Source organism: Berghia stephanieae, chromosome 5 (genome assembly GCF_034508935.2).
Source record: "Berghia stephanieae isolate SIO BIC M18660-M18661 chromosome 5, UCSD_Bste_1.3, whole genome shotgun sequence".
Taxonomy (NCBI): Eukaryota; Metazoa; Mollusca; class Gastropoda; order Nudibranchia; family Aeolidiidae; genus Berghia; species Berghia stephanieae.
Window position 1 is genome coordinate 62,861,688 of NC_088364.1, and position 25,000 is coordinate 62,886,687.

The window sequence follows — 25,000 nt, forward strand, 5'->3', positions numbered from 1 at the left end:
TTTTCTTTGTTTAGAACCACGCTGCTTGCCGTTGCTGGGCGACGTGACATCAGACTATTGAATCCAATTCTGAAAGAGCTCTAGCAAGAAGCAAACGTGGCTGGATCTATGACGAAAGATGTAAACAAGTACTGGGGTCAGGTGATGTCATTTATAATGATAAAGGTCAGGTTATCAGAGTAGGACTGGAATTGAGTTAGTGTGTGGAGAACGGTCAATGGGCCACGGTTGCCAGTTTGGTCGTTTTAATGCCAAATTTCAATAAAAGAAGAAAAAAAAACAAATAAAAAACAATTAAACCCAAACAACCGGCGATTTTTCTTATCTTATCTTATTTTATTTTAATGTGTCTAATAAAAGGCTATACGACAATGTACCACTTCAATGTCTTATACATGACATACGTAATAAACCAATTTGATTTTGATTATGACAAACATTAATCATATTCGCATTTTAATGAATTCAAGCTTTTGTTCATAAATTTCCTAAATTGCTCAACAAAACCAGTGTTTTTTCCCTGTAATTTCAAATGTAATGCCGGTATTAAAGTTTAGTATTGACGAACTAAATTTTTAAATCTAAATATAATTTTACACATTGAAATAAATATAAGTTTTAAACTTTTCACATCTTTCAAAAATAACAGGAGTAAATTTAAAGAGTACTACTGGATCCACATCATACAGATAAAACCAATTTTATATAGCTGAATTAAATCGCAACGAACCCTTCTAAATTGTAAACTTGAGAAATTTAGAGTTCATAATCCTTCATCGTATGACATGGACTCCAACACAGTAAGTTGTCTTGTTTCTTGCCTTTGCAATTTTAAATATTTATGATGCTGTTTTTCAAAGGACAATGGGTTTGGCATTTTTTTTTCATATTTTGGCACTTTGTTAAAATCAATTGATTTCACATAATATTATATATAAAGACAGATCAACACTACTTTCGCAAAATAAATGCAAAATTTTAGACCTAAGCTGAAGTGACGCGATGAAATGTTTATTAAATCAAGTTAATTACTCTTTGTATTGGGATAAGAAAATTGGATTTATCTAATCTTTTATATGCATTTTAGCAGAAGATGTCATACCGTGACTAGTTTGGCCTTTTAAAAATACTATTTGGCATTTTCTATGACTCGTTTGGCATTTTATTCAAATGAAACTGACAACCGTCCAATGGGATCAGGAGGCCTGATTGCGTATTTCTTATTAGCATTGGTTGAAATGTGGAGAAGGTGGGGTAGAGGAGGGGTGGGGGTGTGGAACTGAAATATCGGGCACTAATTTGACTACCAACCAAAAGAATTGGAATCCATCCAAGATGCAGTCCAGATTATATTAAGGAAATGCGTTTGTCGTAAATTATGTTTCTTTGTTGGGCGACCGAAGAGTTTCTGGAATTACAGAATTTATGAAGGACAACAGACAAAGCCGAAAGAAGCTGATATACAGAGAAGTGGTAAGACCTGGAATGAGATAAAAAAAGTTAGCCCAGGATAGAGAAGGATGGAAACTGTGGTCTGTGGCCTATACCCTGACCCAGGGTGAAAAAGGCAATGATGATGATGATGATGTTGTGTCCAACACAGCGGATACCAACGTGATGTCACAACGTCTGGGTATGTTACAAATTACTATCTATTTTCTATTTATTCATTTTTGTTATAGATTGAGGAGATTTGGCTGAAATATATTTTTCTTCATTGAAGAAGAAGTCAAGTGATGTTAAAATACAATCCATTTACATCCCAAATTGAATAAGATTGTGTTTTTAAAGAATAATTTCTACTATTGCCTGTGCCCAGACTTTATGGACACCCGTATTATGAGAATGAGTTCGACACAAAGAATAGTATTTCTCAAGATATGATGGTTTTTGCAAATTAAGAAAAAATCAAAAATATCACATTAACTCATGCGAAGAAAGCGACAAGGCTTAGAAGACAGTCCTTCATCTAGATCAACCGCCGATTGCAATTACTTCCGACCAGTTCGCTCATTTAGCGGGGTCGCGACAGATCAGTTGGTAGACCACACTCTTCACACAAACAGGGACCAAGATCCACCCCGGGTGCTGTGGATGATTACTTCAAACAAGGAGCCAGATACAGAGGACGTCCTTGTCTACCCAGCAGTGAATGGGTGGCTGATTCTATTAGATTTGGCGGAAAGTATTTTGCGATAAACTAACGTCCTATCCAAAGGATAGCAAGCAATTGCTATTGTCAGTATCACGCTATAGAGACCCGGATAAACTCCGGCTTCATGGGTCCAATGGCTCTGAGGGACTACTCTAGAACATATAGTAGACCAACATTCTTCCTGTAACACTAGACAAAGACATCGAAGCAATAGCGATCTGCTTCCATTAGAAGCGAGTACCTCAGACTATACATTCACAACAACGACTCTATCGGCAAGCTGCTGAAATCTACACACGAAACTAGATCTCAACGGCTTAGGTCACATTTAAAACAACAGAGTTTGTTTGTTTGGGTTTTTGTTTTTTTGTTTTTTGTTTGTTTGTTTGTTTGTTTGTTTTTTTTTTTTTTGGGGGGGGGGGGGGTTTGAGTGAACTGGGCTCTACCTTCATACATTAGTTTTTCATTTTTTTCTAAATATATTTGACATTTCTCCAGATCTTGATTCAATGTTATTGGAAGTGAAGTTGGTGTAGTTCCTCATATCTTCTGTGTCTGGCTCCATGTTTGAAGTAATCATCCATCAGGATTTGTGCTGAAATATGTTAATATCGTCGGATCACGTGCCCGAACAAGTTCCGTCTTTGCTGCTTTTCGACCACACAAAGACACACCCAGCTGCCTCAGCACCTTGACACACATGATGATGATGGCCGTCAAAAACTTAAGAACATTTTCACTCGACATAGACTTATGACAACAACTCACGTACCGGATACATACGAATTGACTAAAACACTCGAAATTACACACGTATTGTTCACGGCAAGCGTCCATAGAGACAGCGCAGCCATATTTATTCACACCATCTGTTGTCAACGTCACAGATCGGTATTATACAAGAACGAAGCAGTTCACGAAATTAGTCTTTCGGTTCTTAATTGTATGATTTAATATGGACGAATCAACGCCATTAAGATATATGAAAGATGAATGTCAATTTACCTAAGTATTATATTTCGTTATTTAGATTGTTTCAACATTCAGTTCCATTTTCAGAATTTGGTTCAAGCTTTCATTGTACAGACTTGAGGTGGTGGTTAACATTTAATCTATATATAAGAATAAACATGAGGAGAGCTTTATTTAAAACAAGTATCAAACACAGACATTTAATCTATAGATTAGAATAAAAATTAGGAGAGACTCATTAATAACAAGTGTCAAAAACAGAATCGATAATCTATAGATTAGAATAGAAATGAGGACAGATTTATTAATAACAAGTGTCAAACAAACATTTCATTTAGTCCTTTTTTTAACATGCTGAATACAATGGCATGCGCTACACGAATGTGCATAATATGCATCTCTTGATTTCTGTTATTTTATCCATCTGATGTTTTAATGTTATTTAGATTAAATCACCATGATAATTTACAGATGAGTCTTGCTCCCATCCCAAGCATGTGTATGTCTGGTTCTGTACTGATTGGGAATTTGACACTTGATGGTGACTGAAGAGGACACAGAGTAACAATAAATGATATGGGAAAATGGGAAGGACAGGCAATCACTAACGTTACTGTATTTAAAAATAAACGGTTGTAGGTTTGGAGCAAGGCCCTGGTTTGGACAATGTGATGGGTGGCATCGATTTATAAACCTGGTACCTACACTAGAGACTATAGGTGTGTTAATATTAATCAAATGCCTTTAATGAGCCCAGCGTCTGTATTGTTCCGTCCACACTATCCGATAACATATCTGGCTACAATTGTAGACTTGTCCCGTATCTATAAAGAATAGGCAGCATCAAATTATAAGCCTTGGTAACTAAACTATATACTATAATAGATCCGTTAATATTAACTACATGTCCTGAATGAGTTCAGCGTTTATTTTGTTTCGTTTACACAATAATCTATCCGATAACCTCTGTGGCTATAATTCTAGACTTGACCAAATTTTAATAAGATGAGTTATCTTCAAATTACAAATCTGGTATATAAACTATAGAATATATTTTATCCGCTGATATCATGATGTGTGCTGACAGATCAACAAAATTATATTTCTTTCACATCAGTTAAGGTACGGCTTGATATTTCCTGAATGAAGTCAGAGTTTTGGAACGTTTTATTTTCAATCTTAATATCTCCCATAAATCATTTTATCATAGTCTGAAGATTTCATCTATTTCATCAAAAACGCTGCTTCCATGATTCAATTCAAAATCATCACTCAACGTTTTTGGTGAAAACAGTCAGATATGTTGGCACCCCAGATTACAATCAAAACAGTTAAACTAGTTGTATGGAACACTTCGTGGAAAGTCGAGCTAAGTATAATGTCAACTTTTTTCTAAACATAACTTATAGTCATTATTTCAATTTGACATTCCATTTACATTCTGTAACGTATCTTTACAGAAATACATATTTGGTATAGGAACATACGAGTACAATGGTGATAAAGGTATGATCAAGTTCTAATGTTCAGATTAGAAAAGAACAAACATAATGTGACCAAAATATATTCTTGCCTTATAAAATATATAAGAAGAGGGGGTGATCGGTTATGTGATCTTGTGGTATGACAATCGTTTTCAGATTGGAAGGTCCTGGGTTCGAGACTAGTTCGGCGCATAGTTGAGTCCTCGGAAAGACTCTTTATTCACATGCTCTCACCGCACTCAGGTCTGAAATTAGTATCTGGTCGTTAACAGCGTTGTCTCTGCCCGGGCAATGTGTAATTTTGCCTAACAGGCAACAGGTCTCATTCTGATGAATCTGGTGGACTCCAGTAAGCCTGACTGTCATATTGACTGGAAATAGCATTTGTGTGACTCTCAAGCCCTTTAATACCGTGCTGTAAATTACAAAGTAGCTTTCATTCAGAACGAAGAAATATCGACAGGATAATCATCACCGATATTTCTTCCCTCTTCGTGAAAACGGTAATATCTGAATTCGTGTTGAAGTCAAATCAAAGGCAGTATTGAAAGCTTTACTGAGCAGATGATGAATTCCAAACGGTGTTCAAACTTGAACAGCTATAGAGGTTCATCCATAAGACTTACAGTTTATTATGACATTATTACAGGTAGAGATGTTCAGCTATCAGAGTTACAGATTACTACGACATAATATCAGGTAGAGAGGTTCGTCCATAAGACTTACAGTTTATTATGACATTATTACAGGTAGAGATGTTCAGCTATCAGAGTTACAGATTACTACGACATAATATCAGGTAGAGAGGTTCATCCATAAGACTTACAGTTTATTATGACATTATTACAGGTAGAGATGTTCAGCTATCAGAGTTACAGATTACTACGACATAATATCAGGTAGAGAGGTTCATCCATAAGACTTACAGTTTATTATGACATTATTACAGGTAGAGATGTTCAGCTATCAGAGTTACAGATTACTACGACATAATATCAGGTAGAGAGGTTCGTCCATAAGACTTACAGTTTATTATGACATTATTACAGGTAGAGATGTTCAGCTATCAGAGTTACAGATTACTACGACATAATAACAGGTAGAGAGGTTCGTCCATAAGACTTACAGTTTATTATGACATTATTACAGGTAGAGATGTTCAGCTATCAGAGTTACAGATTACTACGACATAATATCAGGTAGAGAGGTTCGTCCATAAGACTAAGAGCATTCAATAATGTTTTGTGTAATGAGAAGTATATGGGGCAGCGTGGCTCAGCGGTACGGTCTTTGCTTCGTACCCGGAAGGTACCGAGTTCGATCACCCGCCGCGCTGTGTGGCCTTGAACAAGTCATCTCGCCCTAGCTCAATTTGCGGCGCTGCACTGCGGCTGACGCCTGGATTATTCCAGTCTTCCCTTGGAATAGACCCTAGAGAAAAATTTCCCCTAGGGATGAATAAAGGGAATTTTATTTATTTATTTATTTATTTATTTTAAATGCCCAGAACGGATAAATCTCATTCATTTAAGACAATTACAATGATGAATTATGATGATACTGATGATGATAATGATTGTGATGATGGAGTCAGTATATTGTCTATATAGCAACAGATGGCTCCTTTTGTAAACTGTCCTCAATCACTTAGATACGACTGGAGTCAATATATTGTCTATAAATAAACAAATGTCTACCATTGTATATTAGCCTCAATAACCTAGAGATTACTGAAGTCTATATATTATCTATAGGTCAACAAATGGCTCCTATTCTATACTGGAGTCAAAATAATGTCTATAAATCAACAAATGGTTCCAATTGCATACGGGCCTCAATGACTTAGAGACTACTGAAGTCAATGTATTGTCTATAAATCAACAAATGGCTCCTATTGTATACGGCCGCAATGTTAGAGTTTTGAGTTATCAAAATAAAATTTGATATCTAGGTATAAAAGTTTAAGATAATTTATATTGTTTAAATATGGAATGTTTATGAGTGATTTGTTTACACTTAAACTACGTTTAGAAATAACTTTCGACATTTCTAGTACGGCACTCAGTTGGTTTAAATCTTATTTATTAGATAGACGACAAATTGTAGTTGTAAATAGTTTGAGGTCCGATCAAATTCCTTTGGAATGTGGTGTCCCACATGGGTCAGTTCTTGGACCTCTGCTTTTTGTTCTCTTCATACATCCACTTTCAAAGGTTATCATGGGCTTTGGCCTGTCATACCAGGTATAAATAGAAACCAGATTCAACAGAATGGATTGTAAAATATTGTGTGGAGTTTGACTGTTAATCGAATATATATATATATATATATATATATATATATATATATATATATATATATATATATATATCCTTTCTTTTAAAAATATAGCATTGTGGAGAAGATTGTGCTTATTTGAGTCAATAACAAAAAATAATACGGCGCACAACTCTACTGAAAGATTTGAAAATTAGAAATGTATTTTTTACAGATAGATAAACAGATAACTTGATTTCCTTTTATAATTTAAAGTCAGTTTGAAAGTTTGTTGAGTCACACAGATATCCTAAAATACGTACCGACGACACTAACACCAATTTCGACACTGTAAAAAGTTGTCAGTTTGGCGTTTTTACGCAAATCGTCGCATTCGAAATAATGTATTCACTTAATTACTTTAAGGATTTCAGATCTACACTAGGTTTTCAACAGTTTTCATCTATTTATGACATCAATTATTATTATTGCCCCTTTGATGTGTTCAATGTGATGGTTTCGGGTGGAAAATACCCAGGTTTAACTTCTTTGGTAATAAATTTTAAAAAATAATAATAATAATAATCTAGAAAATCGAAATTTAAAACAAGAAAATAGAAGTTGGATTGAAGGTAAAATAAGGTTTTAGAAAGACCTCCAGTGGAGGTGCATAATACGGTGCCAAACGCCACCAAACATGATCACCAGAGTACTGTACTGTAAGGTAAGTTCTCGATCCCAGGATTGTCTTTCAACTCTGCTCACGTCTGCTACTTCAGGTTTATTTTCGCAGTTGATTTTCTTACTACAACCTGTTTTCACACACGGACAACTATATGTTGCTGTGTCACGGGTCAGAGGCTATAGCGGCTTACACTTCATGTTGGGCCACACAGAAAAATCAACAGAGGATGTACCAAGTTGCACAGACAACGTTGTTTACCAATCTGCCCTCAATAAAAGATGACGGGTATAATATTGAATGAAAATAGTTCCTTCCCCGCTAAATTGCGTGCTTTTTACTAGTATATATATATAATAAACAAATGTGTTAAAAACGACTGGCAGATGAAAGAAACAAGCACACACAAAAATCTGCAAAGTTTTAATAAAGTCCAACAAGAAGAAAACAACAACAACAATAAACAACAAAGTTGGAGACTACAAATTAATGACAAATATAGAAGTAAAATCAATGATTATAATGCCAACAGTTAAATGGATGGATATAAACAAATTGAAATTGAATGAAGAAAAAACCGAGGTGCTGTGTATAAAGAACAAATCTTGTAGAAATAGTATTAAAATAGATCAAATTGATGTTGCAGGTTGCAAAGTTTCTATTTCTAATTCCCATGTTCGCAATTTTGGTGCATATTTTGATAACAATATGTCCATGAATAATCATATCACCAAATTGTCCAAAGCTGTCACTACCATCTTAAAAATATTGGTCGCATATAGTCCTTGATTGACACTGAAATCACTAAAACGCTTGTCACTTCTTTCATTATTAGTAGACTTGACTATTGCAATGCTCTGCTCATTGGTTGTTCCAATTACAATATTCAATGATTGCAGAATATTCAGAACAGGGCGGCTAGATTGGTGATGATGTTATCGAAACTTGACGATCCTATCTCACATGTTCTGGAAATTCTTCATTGGCTGCCGGTGAAGCAGCGCATTGAGTTCAAGGTGTTATGTTTTTGTTATAGCTCATTTCATGGCCTGTCACCACACTAGTTAATGGATCTTGTATCTCATTATACACCTTGCAGATCGCTAAGATCAAATAGTATGCTTCTCCTGACAGTGGTACCCTCAAAGCCTTTGTTTCACAACAAATCCTTCCTAGTGACTGCGCCCAGGTTGTGGAATTCCCCTTCTTATAATATTAAGAATATTGAAAATTTAGAAACCTTTACAAATAAATTGAAAACCGAATTATTTAGAAGAGCGTTTCTCGACAATTAATATGCATTATATTTTAATTTAGGGTAGTAATGTGTATGTAAAGAGTTTGCGTATGTGGATGTACGGGTGTATGTGTGTGAGCGTGCTAGTGTGAATGCTAGTTTATATAGTCTGAGTGATTGTAAAGCGCCATAGAGCACTTGTCAGTGGATTAATGGGCGCTATATAAGTATATTATATTATTATTATTATTATTATTATTATTATTATTATTATTATTATTATTATTATTATTATTATCATCATCATCATTATTATTATTATTATTAAACAACTTAAACAATAACAAAAGGAGGAAAAAAACAACAAATTTAACGATAAAAAGACTAACAAAACAATAACAGCAAATAAAACAACAACAACGCCATAATAAAAACAAAAAAGACCACAGCGAACGACAACATTAACTGTAAACAAAAATCAAACAAAAACAAATTGAACAATAGCAACATTAGCAATAGCAACAATACTAAAATTCTAATGTTATAAATGATGACAAAACAACAAGAACAATAGAAACGAGAGCAAGAACATCAATAAAAATAACAGATTATCACCATCAGTAATAACAACAACAGCAATAAAATGAATAAAAGAACAACAAATATAGCAATAAAATAGACGACAGCAATATTAACATGAAATAATAACATCCAGACATTCAATGACGACATATCAAGAAAACCGCGTCAAATATACCAAATGCGTCAAAGCCTACTAGTACTATTACTTCTACTACAACTACTAACACAACATCAATAACTACTACTAATCTACTACTACGACTACTACTACCACTACTATTACTACAACTTCTACTACTACTACTACTACTACTACTACTACTACTACTACTACTACTACTACTACTACTACTAATACTACTACTACTACTGCTACTACTACTTCAACTACCGATAATACTGTTACTATTACTTGTACTTACTTGCACTTCATTTTTCTTTAAAACCATAAATTAAGTTAATACCATAGACAGAAAGAGGTGGACAAAATTTTCTACTCATGAAATGGAATTGTAGACAAGATATTTTCATTTTTTGAAATTAGAAAATCGAAATATCTTTCGATTAAAAAATATCAAAAGTACACCGTTGAGCCTGAGAAATTATAATTTGCTATAATATTACAATTGTCAACACACTTTACTTTACCTACTATTGCCCAAAACAGTGATGGGCCCAAATTAATCAACCACTTAAAATTAAATAGTTTAAAAGAATCAAGCTTTCAGTTTCATAACTATAATTACTAGAGCTGCGGCTTCCTGTGAAGTTTAGGATATAATTTAAGATATTGTGCTATGTTTTTGGATGTCTGGATGGATTGGCACCTGAATATTTGCAGGAACTGATTAAAAATATGAACCCACTCGAAATTTAAGATCATCTCAGTCTCAACTTCTATAGGTTACCAAAAGTTACCACCTCAAAATCCACATTTAGTAAAAAAAAAAAGCCTTTTCATCTATAGCTCCACGCCTATGGAACGCACTTAGTCCTTGGACAAAGTCCTGTGAAAATTTATCATCTTTCAGGAAATGTCTGGAGACTGAGTTGTTCCGTGAGGCTTATTTTTTTATGAAATAGGTGTTGCTTAGATTTTGTTTCTGTATCATGCTTATTATGTAGTGTCGTGATTTTTGATTTTGTTGTTTTTAAACATTTTTATTATGTAAAGCGCCGCATAGAACGATTACGTGGATGTTTAGGCGTTATATAAATTCATTGTTTACTTAGTTACTTACAAAGACTTAGAGGACAGTCAATGTAGTCTGCACATTTCTTTTATTTACAGTTAACAAAGTCACACAAATATTATTTGTTTTAACCAAACAAAAAAGCAACAACAAAAAAACTATAAAAAAATAAAAGTAATAAAAATAATCACGTTCAGATTTGTTCAGTCAAGAATCTATTACTTGTAACTAAAAACGTCAATCAACTTGTATAAACACTTGTCTTGGTTATAACGTCAGGAATTCATTAGTTGATATAATTCAAAATCTCGTCAGTACAAAATACTGACCCTCTTTCGTATTACACGATTTGATTGTGGAAAGAACAGGCTAGAATTAGTTCGAATTTTATAAAGAGTTTGTGGCAGATGCGCAAAGAAGATGTGACGGTGTAATTGTTTAAAAGTTTAGATAATGATGGATCACATGCATTTGATGGCATTGGCTGAAAAATATCATAATAGAATCATAGTCTCATCGCTGGGATTATATACTGATATATTATTAAAAGGGCCTACATGAGCCAAAGAACGATGCAAAATTATTCTTTATATTATCAAAATCTTAAATATTATCTGTCTATATTTTAGAAGAACGAATAGTCATCACGAGATGAATTTAATTGCCAATGACTGACACAGATCAAAACGATTACATTTCCATTTCTACGTAATTAGAAAATCGATTGAAGATTGCATACCGTGACAAGCCAAACACATGCGTCTCTTTAATTGGTGCACTCAAATTTCTTCAATTTTATACTGACATTTTCTGTGATAAAAAGTGTATTATCAGATAATCGATTTAAGTAGATTACATACCGTAACAAGGAAAACACCTGCGCCTCTTTAAATGGTGCACTCTGGATGACGCGAATTAAAGTGGAAAAATCAGTACTTGACCGATTATATTGTAAATGTCAAAAATTTCTAATATCGCCTTACAAGCGTGATGTGTCCTTCTAGATGTTTTAGTGTTGCTGTTGAAACATTGCGCTATATAAAATCTCAGGGGTTTTTTTTCAATGTCGTGTAGATGTATCAGTATCATCAATAGGAAAAGTCATGCAATACAAAGGAAGAAAGACTATGAATTATTTTGAACCGATTCCGAATAAGTTCATTAATTCAAATTGTCCAAACAATATCAATTATTTAATGGAAAATAAGGCAATGATCTATTTATGGAATTGCCATTACATTATCCATATTATTATGTTTGTAACCATTAACACACAACGTGTTCCAACAGACTTCCTTGAACACTTATACAACACACACACACACACACACACATACACACACATACACACACTGACAAAAGTTCATCTAAACATCCATATTCCATTTCCGGATATGGGTAAATCTGAAGACGGTGCATCAGGTGTCTTGACAGCGAGCAATATTGACTTTCAACAGCCCGAAGTTCTTTGCGTAGAAATCGTTTGGTGATTGCATTCTAGATAATCATTTTAACACTTAACGTGTAACAAGGGAGATCATTGAAGCAATTACTGTTGTATAATTATAATAATAGGCATGTACCAGTAATCATATTTACCACCCTAGTTATCAACCATCTACCTTACTATGGTCGAAATTGATTTTAATTTATATTCTTCATTTGATGGGAAAATAAAATCATGTAATTTACATCATTCTTTGTAAAGATAATCATTGTAGATAAATTGACAACTGCTAATTTTTAAATCGTTTATTATATTTTACCCCTTACCAGCCAGGATTCGATTTTAAAAACTATAAATGAAATCTCACCGTTTTCATCAAAACAGAAGTAACTTTGATTCAACAAGATATTAAACGATCAGGGTTAACTATTCAACCACAAGTAATATTTAAGTTAATTTGGCCTTGTCTACGCCAGTCAGTTTTGAATGGAGTCAGGTATAGTTGTGTTACATTCTATGTGACAGTTGCATTGATATCTTCTCGAACTTTCTCTTATCGAATAAAACAGGTCTCATTCGGTGGTGGTGTAGAGAGAGAGAGAGGGAGAGAGAGAGAGAGAGAGAGAGAGAGAGAGAGAGAGAGAGAGAAATCCTGTGCCTCCTCCTCTCAAAAAGTTAAACGATATTGCACTTGTCAAGTAAGAGGGTGAGTGACAAAAATCACAACGCTGATCCTTACTCTGAAATTGTTTTCTTGAATGAAACACGTAAAACATATTACCCCATTCGACAAATTAAAAAAAAATAACTACATAACAATAAATATTAAAGTCTATTCTAAGATTGTAATAGGCGCTCCATGCCAAACATCCACACCGTATGATAGATATTGTCACTAGTTTTATGACAGTAAGAAAGTAAGATATTTCCAACCACAATCGGACTAATAATATTACAAATGGTCCCCACAACAGTATTGCTTTAAATATTTATTAAATTATAACTATATTTTAATAATATTAAAATGTCAAAATAAAAAAAAGGTTTGACAATAAAATGCACCCATTTAGTAACACGTAAAGACAATACAATAGATAGTTCGAAGATGACGTCACACAGGTCTTTGTTATTGTATTTTGCCATCCGCGTTTATGAGTAATACTCACTGAACTGTATTAACCTGACTATAAACGTTCATGGATACACATAGTTTTGTGTGTTGGTCCGTTAAACTTCCGGATGGCAATGTTATGAGCTTCTTAGCGAAGCGCATACTATCTATACACACAAACTTGGTTTGTTATTGTCTCAAATTTAGTCCTCCGTGTGTTGTTTCGGCATTGGTATGGCTTCTCATGAAGATGTGTAGTAGAGATACGTCTTCACTGTTCACCGATAACGACCCAGCAAATATTGAGAACAATCGTGCTTCTAAAATGTACATGACACACAAGACTTCTCACTATCCTTTTGAGTCTGGATAGAGATTGGACCGAACAAGTTTTAAGGTAAGCAATTAAGTATTATCACTCTCTTTTAGGCAGATGTGACATTACGACATACGTCCCTTTTTAATTCATTACTGCACAGTGCAATATAACCGGTCATTTATTGAATATTTTATGACTCAGTTTTGGCCTTCTCTATGTTACACTTTATTCGGACACATAATATACAAAGGAACAGATCGGCCATTTCTGTTTTATGATTTTAATGATATCTTTTAGATCGGACTGACATTGCATAGATCGACCTTTTCTATGCTATGCGGAGATGGTCTCAGATTTTTGTTTTCCAAGCAATTCATTTGTCATCTGGACAGTTCCTCTCAGTTGGTGACATTTTCAAGATTTTCATTATAAAAAGACATTTATTTATGTCGATACAAACATGTCGTAGCTGAATTACTAATGATTTGTATTCCTTTCTGTGTTGGATCTGGCTTATCTTTTTCCAAAGTTTTTACGCTTTCGTGTTATCTCTTTTTGGCTGTATAACCTGGCTGTCAAAGATGGCGGCGTTCGTGCGTTTGGTTAACTTTCTTTCTATAGCTGGTGCGCGTGAGTTCATTATTTTTCGGCATTCTTTATTAAATTAATGGAATATTATATCTTTTACTGGTTGAATATTATTTTTGATATCAGAGCAAAGAACTGTGATACCCATGTTTTTCATGTTCCGTGTATGTATGATGTGTTCGGTGAGTGGCGATTTCGAATATCAGGTTTACATAAAATATGAACGTGGTCTGGTATCAGTTTTTTACTGAGGTAAAAGTTTGTATTTTGTTTTTTTTAAAATTTAGTCAGAAGAGTCCGGGCTGAACAGAAGTACCACAAAGAGATCACTGGAAAATATTCCATATAGTTTTTTTTTATATATGCTTCTCATGGGAGCGGCGAGACTGTTTATGATTGTGACGCCTTGGAGACTCTATAGATTAATACATTTGTTTTCTTAGATCTAATTATAATTTATCAAATTATTTGTTATAAAGTTATATTGATGAATTGTGTGATGTAATAATTCAACAAAAATATTAATTGTGAAGTTAGATTGATGTGTTGTGTTGCGTTAATCTTGGTTTAGTAATATTAATATCCTGTAGTTCATGGTGAGTTTTCATTCTAATGTAATGAATCTGTAAAAGTAGAGAAATGAGTCAAGTCTGATACGTGTGTGTATTATTTATCTGTTAAAATTGAGAAGATTCATTCAATTTTGTTTTTTGATGAAATATTCATTTAATGTTTCTTCACTATTAATTCAAGTCAGTTTGCTCCATGTTGACTTGTGATTGTGGCCTAAATTCAGAATAGCCTTGAACATTCTTGAACAAATAATACAAATTTAATAATCATTCTCACAAATTATATGTTTCCGACGGCGAAGTTTTTGATACGGAATAAAGAGTTTTGAAACGAACAAGTTTTAATTTTATTTCTGAATAGTAGGTGATGTTCATGATAATGATGCTGATGATGATGATGATGATGATGATGATGTCTTTTTAAAAAGAGTATTTGAACATTAATTTTTATATTTTATTCCCTCAATTCTCTTTCAAGTTTACATTTTGATGTCTTACTCAACCCCCCCCCCCCCACCCACCTCTCTCTCTCTCTCTCTCTCTCTCTCTCTCTCTCTCTCTCTCTCTCTCTCTCTCCCTCTCTCTCTCTCTTTCTTTCTTTCTTTCTTTCAATTCTCTCTCTCTCTATGTACTTTATTAACTCTTTTACTCATTTCTCTCTACCATCCAAAAGAATCACTCTTGGAGTTTCTTGGAGCGAATTATTGATTTATTTATTCTCACCTCAATTTTTTTTACTCATTCTCCAACTACGTTGTTTCGTTCAGAATTGTTTGTATATAATTTCCATTGGACTCGACAATATATTTATCTGGATTCCAATGTCATTTGTAAGCTAGAAACTGACACGATATTTTGAGGTGGAACAAAAATTTATCAAAAAAATATGAGTTAGAGAAGATCCTTAATTATAAAATATTTCTTTTTTTTTCAGACAATCCCCGGAATATGGAATTTCGTAATAATGCCTCTATAATGATTTCAAATAAAATCCATTGGTGTGACAAAGCACCGTCTGACGATTATATCTATGATCGGTTATATCATGCATCTAGCTTAATCCACGGTGTCATCGCTTTGTGGGGAATCATCGCCAATGTCATCAAACCTCATCGTTTTCACTCGTATTGGAATTCTTTCCGACAGTAGCACAGTCAGCTTGTTTGGATTGGCGATATCTGATTTGATTTTTTGTTGTTCACGATTCTGGGATATGTTTTGGTTTGTATTCTATACATTCTCTATCCCTTACATCGGTGGGGTACACTTAAACAATATGACTGTTATTATGGCCCCTTTCGCTACAACTTTCAATCAAGTAAATTGTTTTAAACAACTTACATCGCGTTGGAAAGATTTGTTGCAATTGTATTCCGGTTTAAGGTCAAGTATATTTTCACGTCCATGAAAACCTTATATGCCGTTTGTGTTAGTTTTTTATGGAATATTGCGAGTCATTTTGATGAATACAACGGGTGTTTCTAACATGGGTGGAACATCGAAATTATGATGAATCTAATTTTGTGTATGATGCCCAACCAATTGATGTCAGTGATGAATTTTTTCTCGCTTCCACCGTTACGAGATCTATGAACACCTCTCTTCGATTCATCATGTTTGGTATAATTGTGATATGTAATGCTATGATGCTGAAGACATTATCCAACAGAAAATTCAGACTGTTACGATCGTTTTCAAAGAGAATGACCCCTAGCACATTCACTGATGACAGCACCATCACCGATACAAAACCCACAACCACCAACACTGTCATACAATTAAATATAACTGATACCAGCAAGCCAGAGATGATGAACACGAAGATGAAAGTCGACAATGACAAAAGACTCATGGCCGTGATGGCGGCAATTTGTGTCATGTTTGTCGTGTGTAATTTCCCTCATCTTTTCAATGTCGCTATCTTTTACGTCATATATCCGGATTGTCACAATACGTACAGTGGCACTTTTATGACATTCTCTGTTCTATTAGAGTTAATTAACTCAAGTTGCAACATTTTCTTCTATTATACCGTGAGTGCAAGGTGTGGCGTAGTTGCACACGTGATGATCGTATAGTGTTTTTTTTATAGATAGTAATATTATCCTTTGCGTTGTGATGTAGATGTTAATAATGACTAAACTAAAGAGTTCAAGGGTCGATGATGATAATTGAATGCACTACATAAAGACATACAAATAAAAGTCCAGATTCCAAGTTTCATTTCTTATAGTTTTATTTGTTGTGATTAATTTCAAAATCCAAATCATGATAAATTCCAAATCCAAATCAAATAGCATGGTCATAATTCAATCAGTTTCATAAATTGCAAATCCGTAAAATCAGTCCAAATGTAAAGTCGTTTTGCCTAAGTAACCATTTTCAATATACGTGGAATATTTCTAAGTCCGTAAAATAAAGATTCTTAGTAAGATGTTAGCACTGGCAGCATGTTAGGAAAGTGCAGCTCATCGTCAAGTTTGATGCAGAATCAAAAGGTAGAATGATCCCCGTTTGATCAGAAACACTGTTTTATATCCTATTGTAAACTGTCCCACAATTCCTTTCACCAAAGGTCAGTTTTTACGACTAAATAATCAAAGGCCGTACGCCTAAATAATCCGTACGCCCAAATAACAAATACAGAACGCCCAAATAATATCGTACGTCTAATGATAAATGCCAACTATAACTTAATGCTTTTATCCCCAAATACCAACTAACACCGATCAAAGAAAGTAATTTACTAGTACTCAATATAATGACCAGTATACAAGCATCGTGAACTCATTAAACCCACTTGCTGTAAGCTAACTCTCTTACAAAGGTACAGACAACATTTTATACCTCTGTTTGATTCTAGAGAAACATCAGAAAACGTAATCAAACATAATTCACTCATAAAAGTCATTTCCTTTCCCAGTGCCTTCACCATCCGTCTCCTCATTATTATCATCAACCTCCCAATCCACGACCTCTTCATCTTCCTTCTAATGGTCTCCTTTCCTCCCTATTTTTGTCCACTACCCCCTCCTTCATCATCACCATCTCCAGATGCTACTGCATATGTTAGTGATGTTTTATTTGAATTTTCTTCTTCTTCTTCTTCTTCTTCTTCTTCTTCTTCTTCTTCTTCTTCTTCTTCTTCTTCTTCTTCTTCTTCTTCTTCATGTATGTGTTGTGTGACGCAAGCGAAGGTTTACGATATAAATCGCATTCCCTCATAAACAATACAGGTATTAAATATGTCCCAACTATAGGGAACCTCTTTGGTGTAATGGTAGCACGTCTGACCGGTAGCCAGAAGGCCAGAGTTATATCCCTGGTATAGGAAAATTTATATTTTTGCGATATTTTTGTGTGCAATTTTTTTCCATGCTTGTCTGGCATCTGTTCATATAAACATTTTCAGATATTTATCTTACACAGGTGACTGCTCACTTATTTCTCATTATGGCTTGTTTCAAATAGTCAACGATGGCTGTCATTTTAGAACAACTTCTTCTTCAAGTACCAAGTATGTGCCAGACATCGGTGATCATGATACGCCATTCATCTCTTTGATCAGATAACCTCAGAAAAATAATATTACTCTTCTCTTTCTTTGTCACCCAGCTGTTCAAACTATTCAAATTTGTTTTTCTTGGTCTACCTTTACTCTTTTTACCTTCTATCTTTCCTGTGAGAGCAAGATGTTCAATACATTTATGTCGATTTAGGTGTCCTAAAAATTGCATTTGTCTTTTTCTTATTGTACTAATTAATAGCCTTTTAGTTTCAGCTTGCTTTAATACTACTTCATTAGTTTTCTTCTCTGTCCATGAGATTCTTAACATCCTTCTAAGAAACCACATTTCTGCTGCCTCCAGTTTCTTTCTAATGTCTTCTGTAATTGTCCAGTTTTCGCAGCCATATAATAATACTGACCATACGTAGGTCTTCAAAACCCTATGTTTTGTTGTCATTGAGATATTGTGGTTTTTAAAAATTAGACTCATTTTATTAAAACTATCTTTAGCTATTGCAATTCTTCGTTTTATTTCTGTGTTGCATCTGCCATCTGAAGTTATTATGTATCCAAGATATTTAAATGCCTGAACTTGTTTTATAGTTTTTCCATTGCTTATTAAGTTGCATATTGGATTTCTTTCTCTCCTTGATACAACCATGCATTCTGTCTTTTTTACATTTAAGTATAACCCCATACGTTCACTCTATGTGACTATTTTATTGAGGAGTAGTTGTAAATTTTCTTTTGAGTCTAAAATTAGTGCTGTGTCATCTGCGTATCTTATATTATTGATATTCTCACCATTGATCTTAATGCCTGGGCTATCTCCTAAAGTTCTAATAACTGTTTCGCTGTAGATATTGAAAAGGTCTGGTGACAAAACATATCCTTGTCTAACACCTCGTTTAATTTGTATAAATTTACTTAATTCTCCTTCAATCCTGACGGCTGCACTTTGTTTCCAGTATAAGTTTCTAATAATTCTAAGATCTTTTCCGTCTATGTCTAGTCCTTCAAGGATATTAAATAGCTCACAATGTCTAACTTTATCAAATGCCTTTGAGTAATCAATAAAGCAAATAAATAAGTCTTTCTGGACTTCAATACATCTTTCCATCAACATTGATAAGGTGAAAATAGCATTTCTTGTACCTTTGTCGGGGACAAATTCAAATTGAGTTCTTGATATCTCTGGTTTTATACTTTTCCTCATTCTGTTCATTAGTACTCTTAAGAGAATTGTCGTGAAGTGACTCATAAGACTAATCGTTCGGTGTAACTCGCATTCCATGGCCCCTGGTGACTTTGGAAATGTTATAAACACTGACTTTAATAAATCATCTGGAATTTGACCACTGTCATATATCTTATTCAATAGATTTGTCACTGTGTTTAAACCTAAATCCTCTAATGTTGTGATAATTTCTATTGGGATATTATCAGGGCCTGTTGCTTTGCCTAACTTCATTTTTTTGATAGCTGCTTCTACTTCTTCTTTTAAAATTGGTGGCCCGTCTATCTCTTTGTTTATTGTTAGTTTTTCTCTTTCATCATAAAAAAGTTCCTCTATATGCTCTGACCATCTATTCAACACATCTGTCCTATCCATCAAAACATTGCCATCTTTAGCTTTTATGCATCCTGTGCTTGAACATACTCTTTTGCCACGGACTTCTTTTATCTTTTCATGTATAAATTTGCTATTACTGTTCTGTTTAATTTCTATTTCTAAACACTGATCATTTATCCATTTCTCTTTTGCTTCATTACATTTTTTCTTTATTTTCTTTGTTAAGGTTTTATGTTTTTCTACATTTGATTTATATTGCCTTCTTTCTTCCATTAGTCCTAGCACTTCATTAGTCATCCACTTCTTATTCTCTTTTCTAGATTTTTGTGGTATATTTTCTTGTATAGCTTCATTAATTGAGGTTTTAATTCCGTTCCATAATTCATCTGTATCAGTTATTTCTTCTACTTCTAGCAATTGGAATTTGTTTTTTACCTCAATAACAAACTTTTCTTTAAGATCTTGATTTATTTTCAGAAATCCTACTTCATATTTTGGTTGATGTTTTCCTTTCTTTAATCTTTTTAAATTTATTCTCATTTTGCAGATGACAGGTACATGGTCGCTATTTCAATCAGCTCCGGGCAAGGTTTTAACTGATTTTACTGCATTTCGAAAACGTTTCTGGATTAGGATGAAGTCTATTTGGTTTCTAGTTCTATCGCCTGGACTTATCCATGTATATCTTCTTCTTGGATGTTGTTTATACCATGAATTTGAAACAATGAATTCATTTTCTCTACACCAATCAATTAGTCTTTCACCACGTTCATTCCTATCTCCAAGTCCCCACGGACCAATTATTTCTTTTGTTCTTGAGTTGCCTATCTTGGCATTAGAACAACTATAAAGTTAAATTGCCTTGATGACAATTTGTGGATATTATCTTATCAAAATTTCCCAGGTGGTTTTGACCTTCAACTAATTTTTCATTCATTGATTTAATAAAATCTAGATGTACAAGGGACCTTACCAGTACAAAAATTCGCATAGACTATGTATAGATTGGTAAAATATGGGTTGTCATTCTTACTTTCAATAAACACTCGTGTTGTATTAGGCAGTTATCATAAAATGTCATCAAATACTAATTATCGCTTTGAGTCATTTATCAGTAATGTTGATTGAAACAATGTCGCAGGGATCGGTGCGACACGATATTGTGGTGGTTTTTGTTATTTGAGATTTTTGAAACTCTCAATAATTATGATTGTTGAATGGAAGAAAAATAGATTTCCCACCTTTTAGATGTCACCATTTTACTGTCTGCAGCTGGAGAAGTCATATTTAATAATATCTTTGGTTTTGAACTGTGAGGAATTATCCATCTACACTTTATCTCTTACAAGGCGAAGTGCCTATTATACTCGAGTTCCATACATTAATGAATTCTAAATTCATTTTAAGTGGATATGATTACCCTGTGGCGGGTTGTGTGTTATTTTTGTGGGATCGAGTCCAACCGATAGCTCAATGGTCTGGATTCGAACTAGTATGCGCGCTATGGCTCTCGTTACCAGCTGCGCCACTCAACCTATACCACAAACGGCTCAGGTTTAATCTAGGGGTGATTAAGAATTGCCTTAGGGTCCCTTATAACTTAATTGAATTAATAACAAGTGAGTCAAGACAATAGTAACGCCCAATACAATAATAACAATTCTATACATAAAGTTTAATTAGATTGTTACTGGAAAAGATAGAGAAAATAAGTGTTTAGTTTGTATCAGGAATAATGGCTCTAAATGAGTGGATGTAATCTATTATCTTTTTATTGATTTACTTTATTATAATCATATGTGTCGGTATGTGATTCATTTGAAAATGGTAAAGCCCGTTTGGCTTAATTTTATCCAGCCGGCTTACTTGATTGAGGCAAATGTATCAGCTAGTTCCAGGGTTGGCTCTTGCTTCCAGGGTTTTCTGGACTTCGCAACAGTTTGTTGTAGTAATGGGCTGACAGGAAGGTTCTGGTGTCGGCGATGACTGACATCAGGGAAAGGTTTATAAACGCTATAACGATCGATACATGATTGGATTTCCTCATGAGCTTAAACAAGAAACAATTGACAAAACCAGAGGACACGAACACAGACTTCAAATTACACGCTGAATAGTACAATGCCATTATCATTAACGAATAGAATCTGGAAAGGCCTGCCTGATGGTGTAGCCAGCTATGAACATTTTAATCAGAATTGCTTCTTTGTCACTTAAAACACCAACATGGACACTAAATTCTACAACAATACACCCCGAATGGTTTGCAAATAGGCAAGAGGAGGATGAAGAAGGGTTCACACGAGGTCGGAAAATCAGGAAGTGGGTCTGGTTATGATAATCATTTTCAATGTTTGGTGAAGGTGTTAGGGATTCACTCATTATTTATGTGTTGTATGGGTCCGGCATTGGTCGAAATATTGTTCATTCAGGTCTACAATCTTTAAAACAAATGATAATAATAACAACTGCAACATGAACAATAATCATAATAATACTAAAAATAATAATAATAATAATAATAGTAATAATAATAATAATAATAATAATAATAATAATAATAATAATAATAATAATAATAATAATAATAATAATAATAATAATAATAATAATAATAATAATAATCCTTTCTTTAAAAAATATAGCATTGTGGAGAATATTGTGCTTATTTGAGTCAATAAAAAAATTGATACGGCGCACAACTCTACTGAAAGATTTGAAAATTAGAAATGTATTTTTTAGAGATAGATAAACAGATAACTTGATTTCCTTTTATAATTTAAAGTCAGTTTGAAAGTTCATTGAGTCAAACAGATATCATAAAATATGTACCAACGACGACACTTGACTCCCAAAATCAACTAATTTTGACACTGTAAAAAGTTGTCAATTTGCGTCATCTATTTATGACATCAAGTATTATTATTACTTCCGTTGTGTTGTGTGGGTGTTCGCATTTTTCAGCAAATCGTGGCATTCATAGTGATATTATTCACTTGATCACATGAAGGTATTTCAGTCGCCATTTTGATTCTTTTTTTACTATTAGGGTTAGCTCGAGTTCGAGGATATTTCTTTTTCTATTAAGGTTAGTCATAAGTCTTAGTAAAGGTGCTAGGATGTTTGTTTTTCCATAAGTTAAGCAAAGGGGAGACATTCTGAAAGCTCCTACATCCCCAGTATTCTTTAAATTTGTATTTTCACCGTTGATATTTTGTCAGGCATTTATTTATTCAATTTGTCATTATATCTAGAAGTATTTTAAAAACTCTTGAACAAACCTTGATAGATTTGTGAAAGTTTAAAATTTCTTAATTTGACCATTGTTTTGATTTTCAGCTGTCATTTTGATTTGTTAAATATTGAAAGGTAGTGCAAAGCAGTCCGAGAGTTGTTTTTTTTTTCTTTCTATTAGGGTTAGCTCGAGAGGTTAGTCATAAGTCTTATTAAAGGTGCTAGGAAGTTTGTTTTTCCATAAGTTAAGTAAAGGGGAGACATTCCGAAAGCTCCTACATCCCCAGTATTCTTTAAATTTGTATTTTCACCTTTGATCTTTTGTCAGGCGTTTATTTATTCAATTTGTCATGATTTTTCCTATTAGGGTTAGCTCGAGATCGGATTTTTTTTTCCTTTTAGGGTTAGTCATAAGTATTATTAAAGTGCTAGGGTGTTTGTTTTTCCTATTGGGCTTAATTAAAGGTACTAGGTTTAATTTTTTCTTGGGGTTAGTTGAGGGAATATATTATTAAATATATTATTGGGCCACACAGAAAAATCAACCGAAGATATACCAAATTACACAGACAACGTTGTTTACCAATCTGCCCTCATTAAATGATGGTGAGTACAGTATGGAATGAAAATAGTTCTTTCCCCGCGAAATTGCGGGCTTTTTACTAGTAATAATAATAATAATAATAATAATGATATAATATATAATAATAATAATAATAATAATAATAATAATAATAATAATAATAATAATAATAATAATAATAATAATAATAATAATAATAATAATAATAATGATAATAATAATAATAATAATAATAATAATAATAATAATACTCCTCTACCTCATCCTTTCAAAAAGTGAAGCGATATTGCACTCGTCAAGTAAGAGGGTGAGTGACAAAAATCACAAAGCTGATCCTTAGTCTGAAACTGTTTTCTTGAATGAAACACGTTAAACGTTTTATCCCATTCGACTCATTATTAAAAAATAACTACATAACACTAGACAAGAAAGTTTATTGTAAGATTGTTATAGGCGTTCCATGCCTAATATCCACACAGTATGATAGATATTGTCACTAGTTTTATGACATTAAGACAGAATATATAAAGATATGTCCAACCATAATCAGATTAATAATATTACAAATGGTCCCCACAAGAGTATTGCTTTAAATTTTTAACAAATCCACTGATGTTATTAAACTATAACTTTATCTTTAAAATAATAACATGTCAAAATTTAAAAAAAGGTTTTACAATAACATTTATTTAGACCGTCTTGTAACACGTAAAGACAATACAATACACACAAACAAATCTTGCCTTGTTGTTGTCTCACGTTTGGTCCTCTGTTTGTTGTCTCGGCATTGGTATGGCTTCTCATGAAGAAGATGTGTAATAGTGATACGTCTGCATTGTGGACCGGTAACGACCCAGCAAATATTGAGAACATACTGCTGTTTATTGCTGTAAACTTCTACTATACGTGCTTTTAAACCGTTGTCCTGTTAACCCTAATGCATCGTTTTCTTCAATCATCCATCGCCTATTAAACATCGTCATCATCTTTATCAACAACAACGTTCTCGTTTTCCATTTCACCTATGTGTATGGCATCGTTCGCCTTAGTAGAATACATCCTATAGTAATACTCACATTATATATACACATACACACACACACACACATCATAATATATATATATATATATATATATATATATATATATATATATATATATGTATATATATATATATATATATATATATATATATATATATATATATATATAGATAGATAGATAGATAGATACATACGGGACTTAATTGTGAAGTATTTCTTTTTCTTTCGTTTTTTTCAGCCAAACCCCGGAATATGGGATTTCGTAATATTACCTTTATAATGAATTCAAATGAAATCCTATGGTGTGGCAAAGCACCGTTTGACGAGTATTTCTATTTTTTGTTACTTGATGTCTTTATCTTTGCCCACGGTGTCATCTCTTTGTGGGGAATCATCGCCAATATCATCAACCTCATCGTTTTCTCTCGTATTGGAATTCTTTCCGACAGCAGCACAGTCAG

General features: G+C 33.5%; 1 protein-coding gene across 3 annotated transcripts in view; it reads left to right on the forward strand.

Moving 5' to 3' along the window:
- Nucleotides 1–12,345: 12,345 nt before the first annotated feature.
- The window catches only part of LOC144973376 (uncharacterized), a 14,156-nt gene continuing 1,501 nt past the window's right edge, over nucleotides 12,346–25,000 (forward strand). Inside the window, exons 1-3 of one of the 3 annotated variants that reach the window (XM_078915720.1) lie at nucleotides 12,391–13,516; nucleotides 15,533–16,631; nucleotides 24,778–25,000. The exon at nucleotides 24,778–25,000 is cut by the window's right edge and continues 1,501 nt beyond it. In XM_078915720.1, coding sequence (XP_078771846.1) covers nucleotides 24,792–25,000 — 209 coding nt within the window. In that variant the 5' untranslated portion in view covers nucleotides 12,391–13,516; nucleotides 15,533–16,631; nucleotides 24,778–24,791. Of the gene's footprint in view, nucleotides 13,517–15,532; nucleotides 16,632–24,777 lie in introns of all 3 variants that reach the window. The other 2 variants (XM_078915719.1, XM_078915721.1) reach the window with 2 other exon arrangements.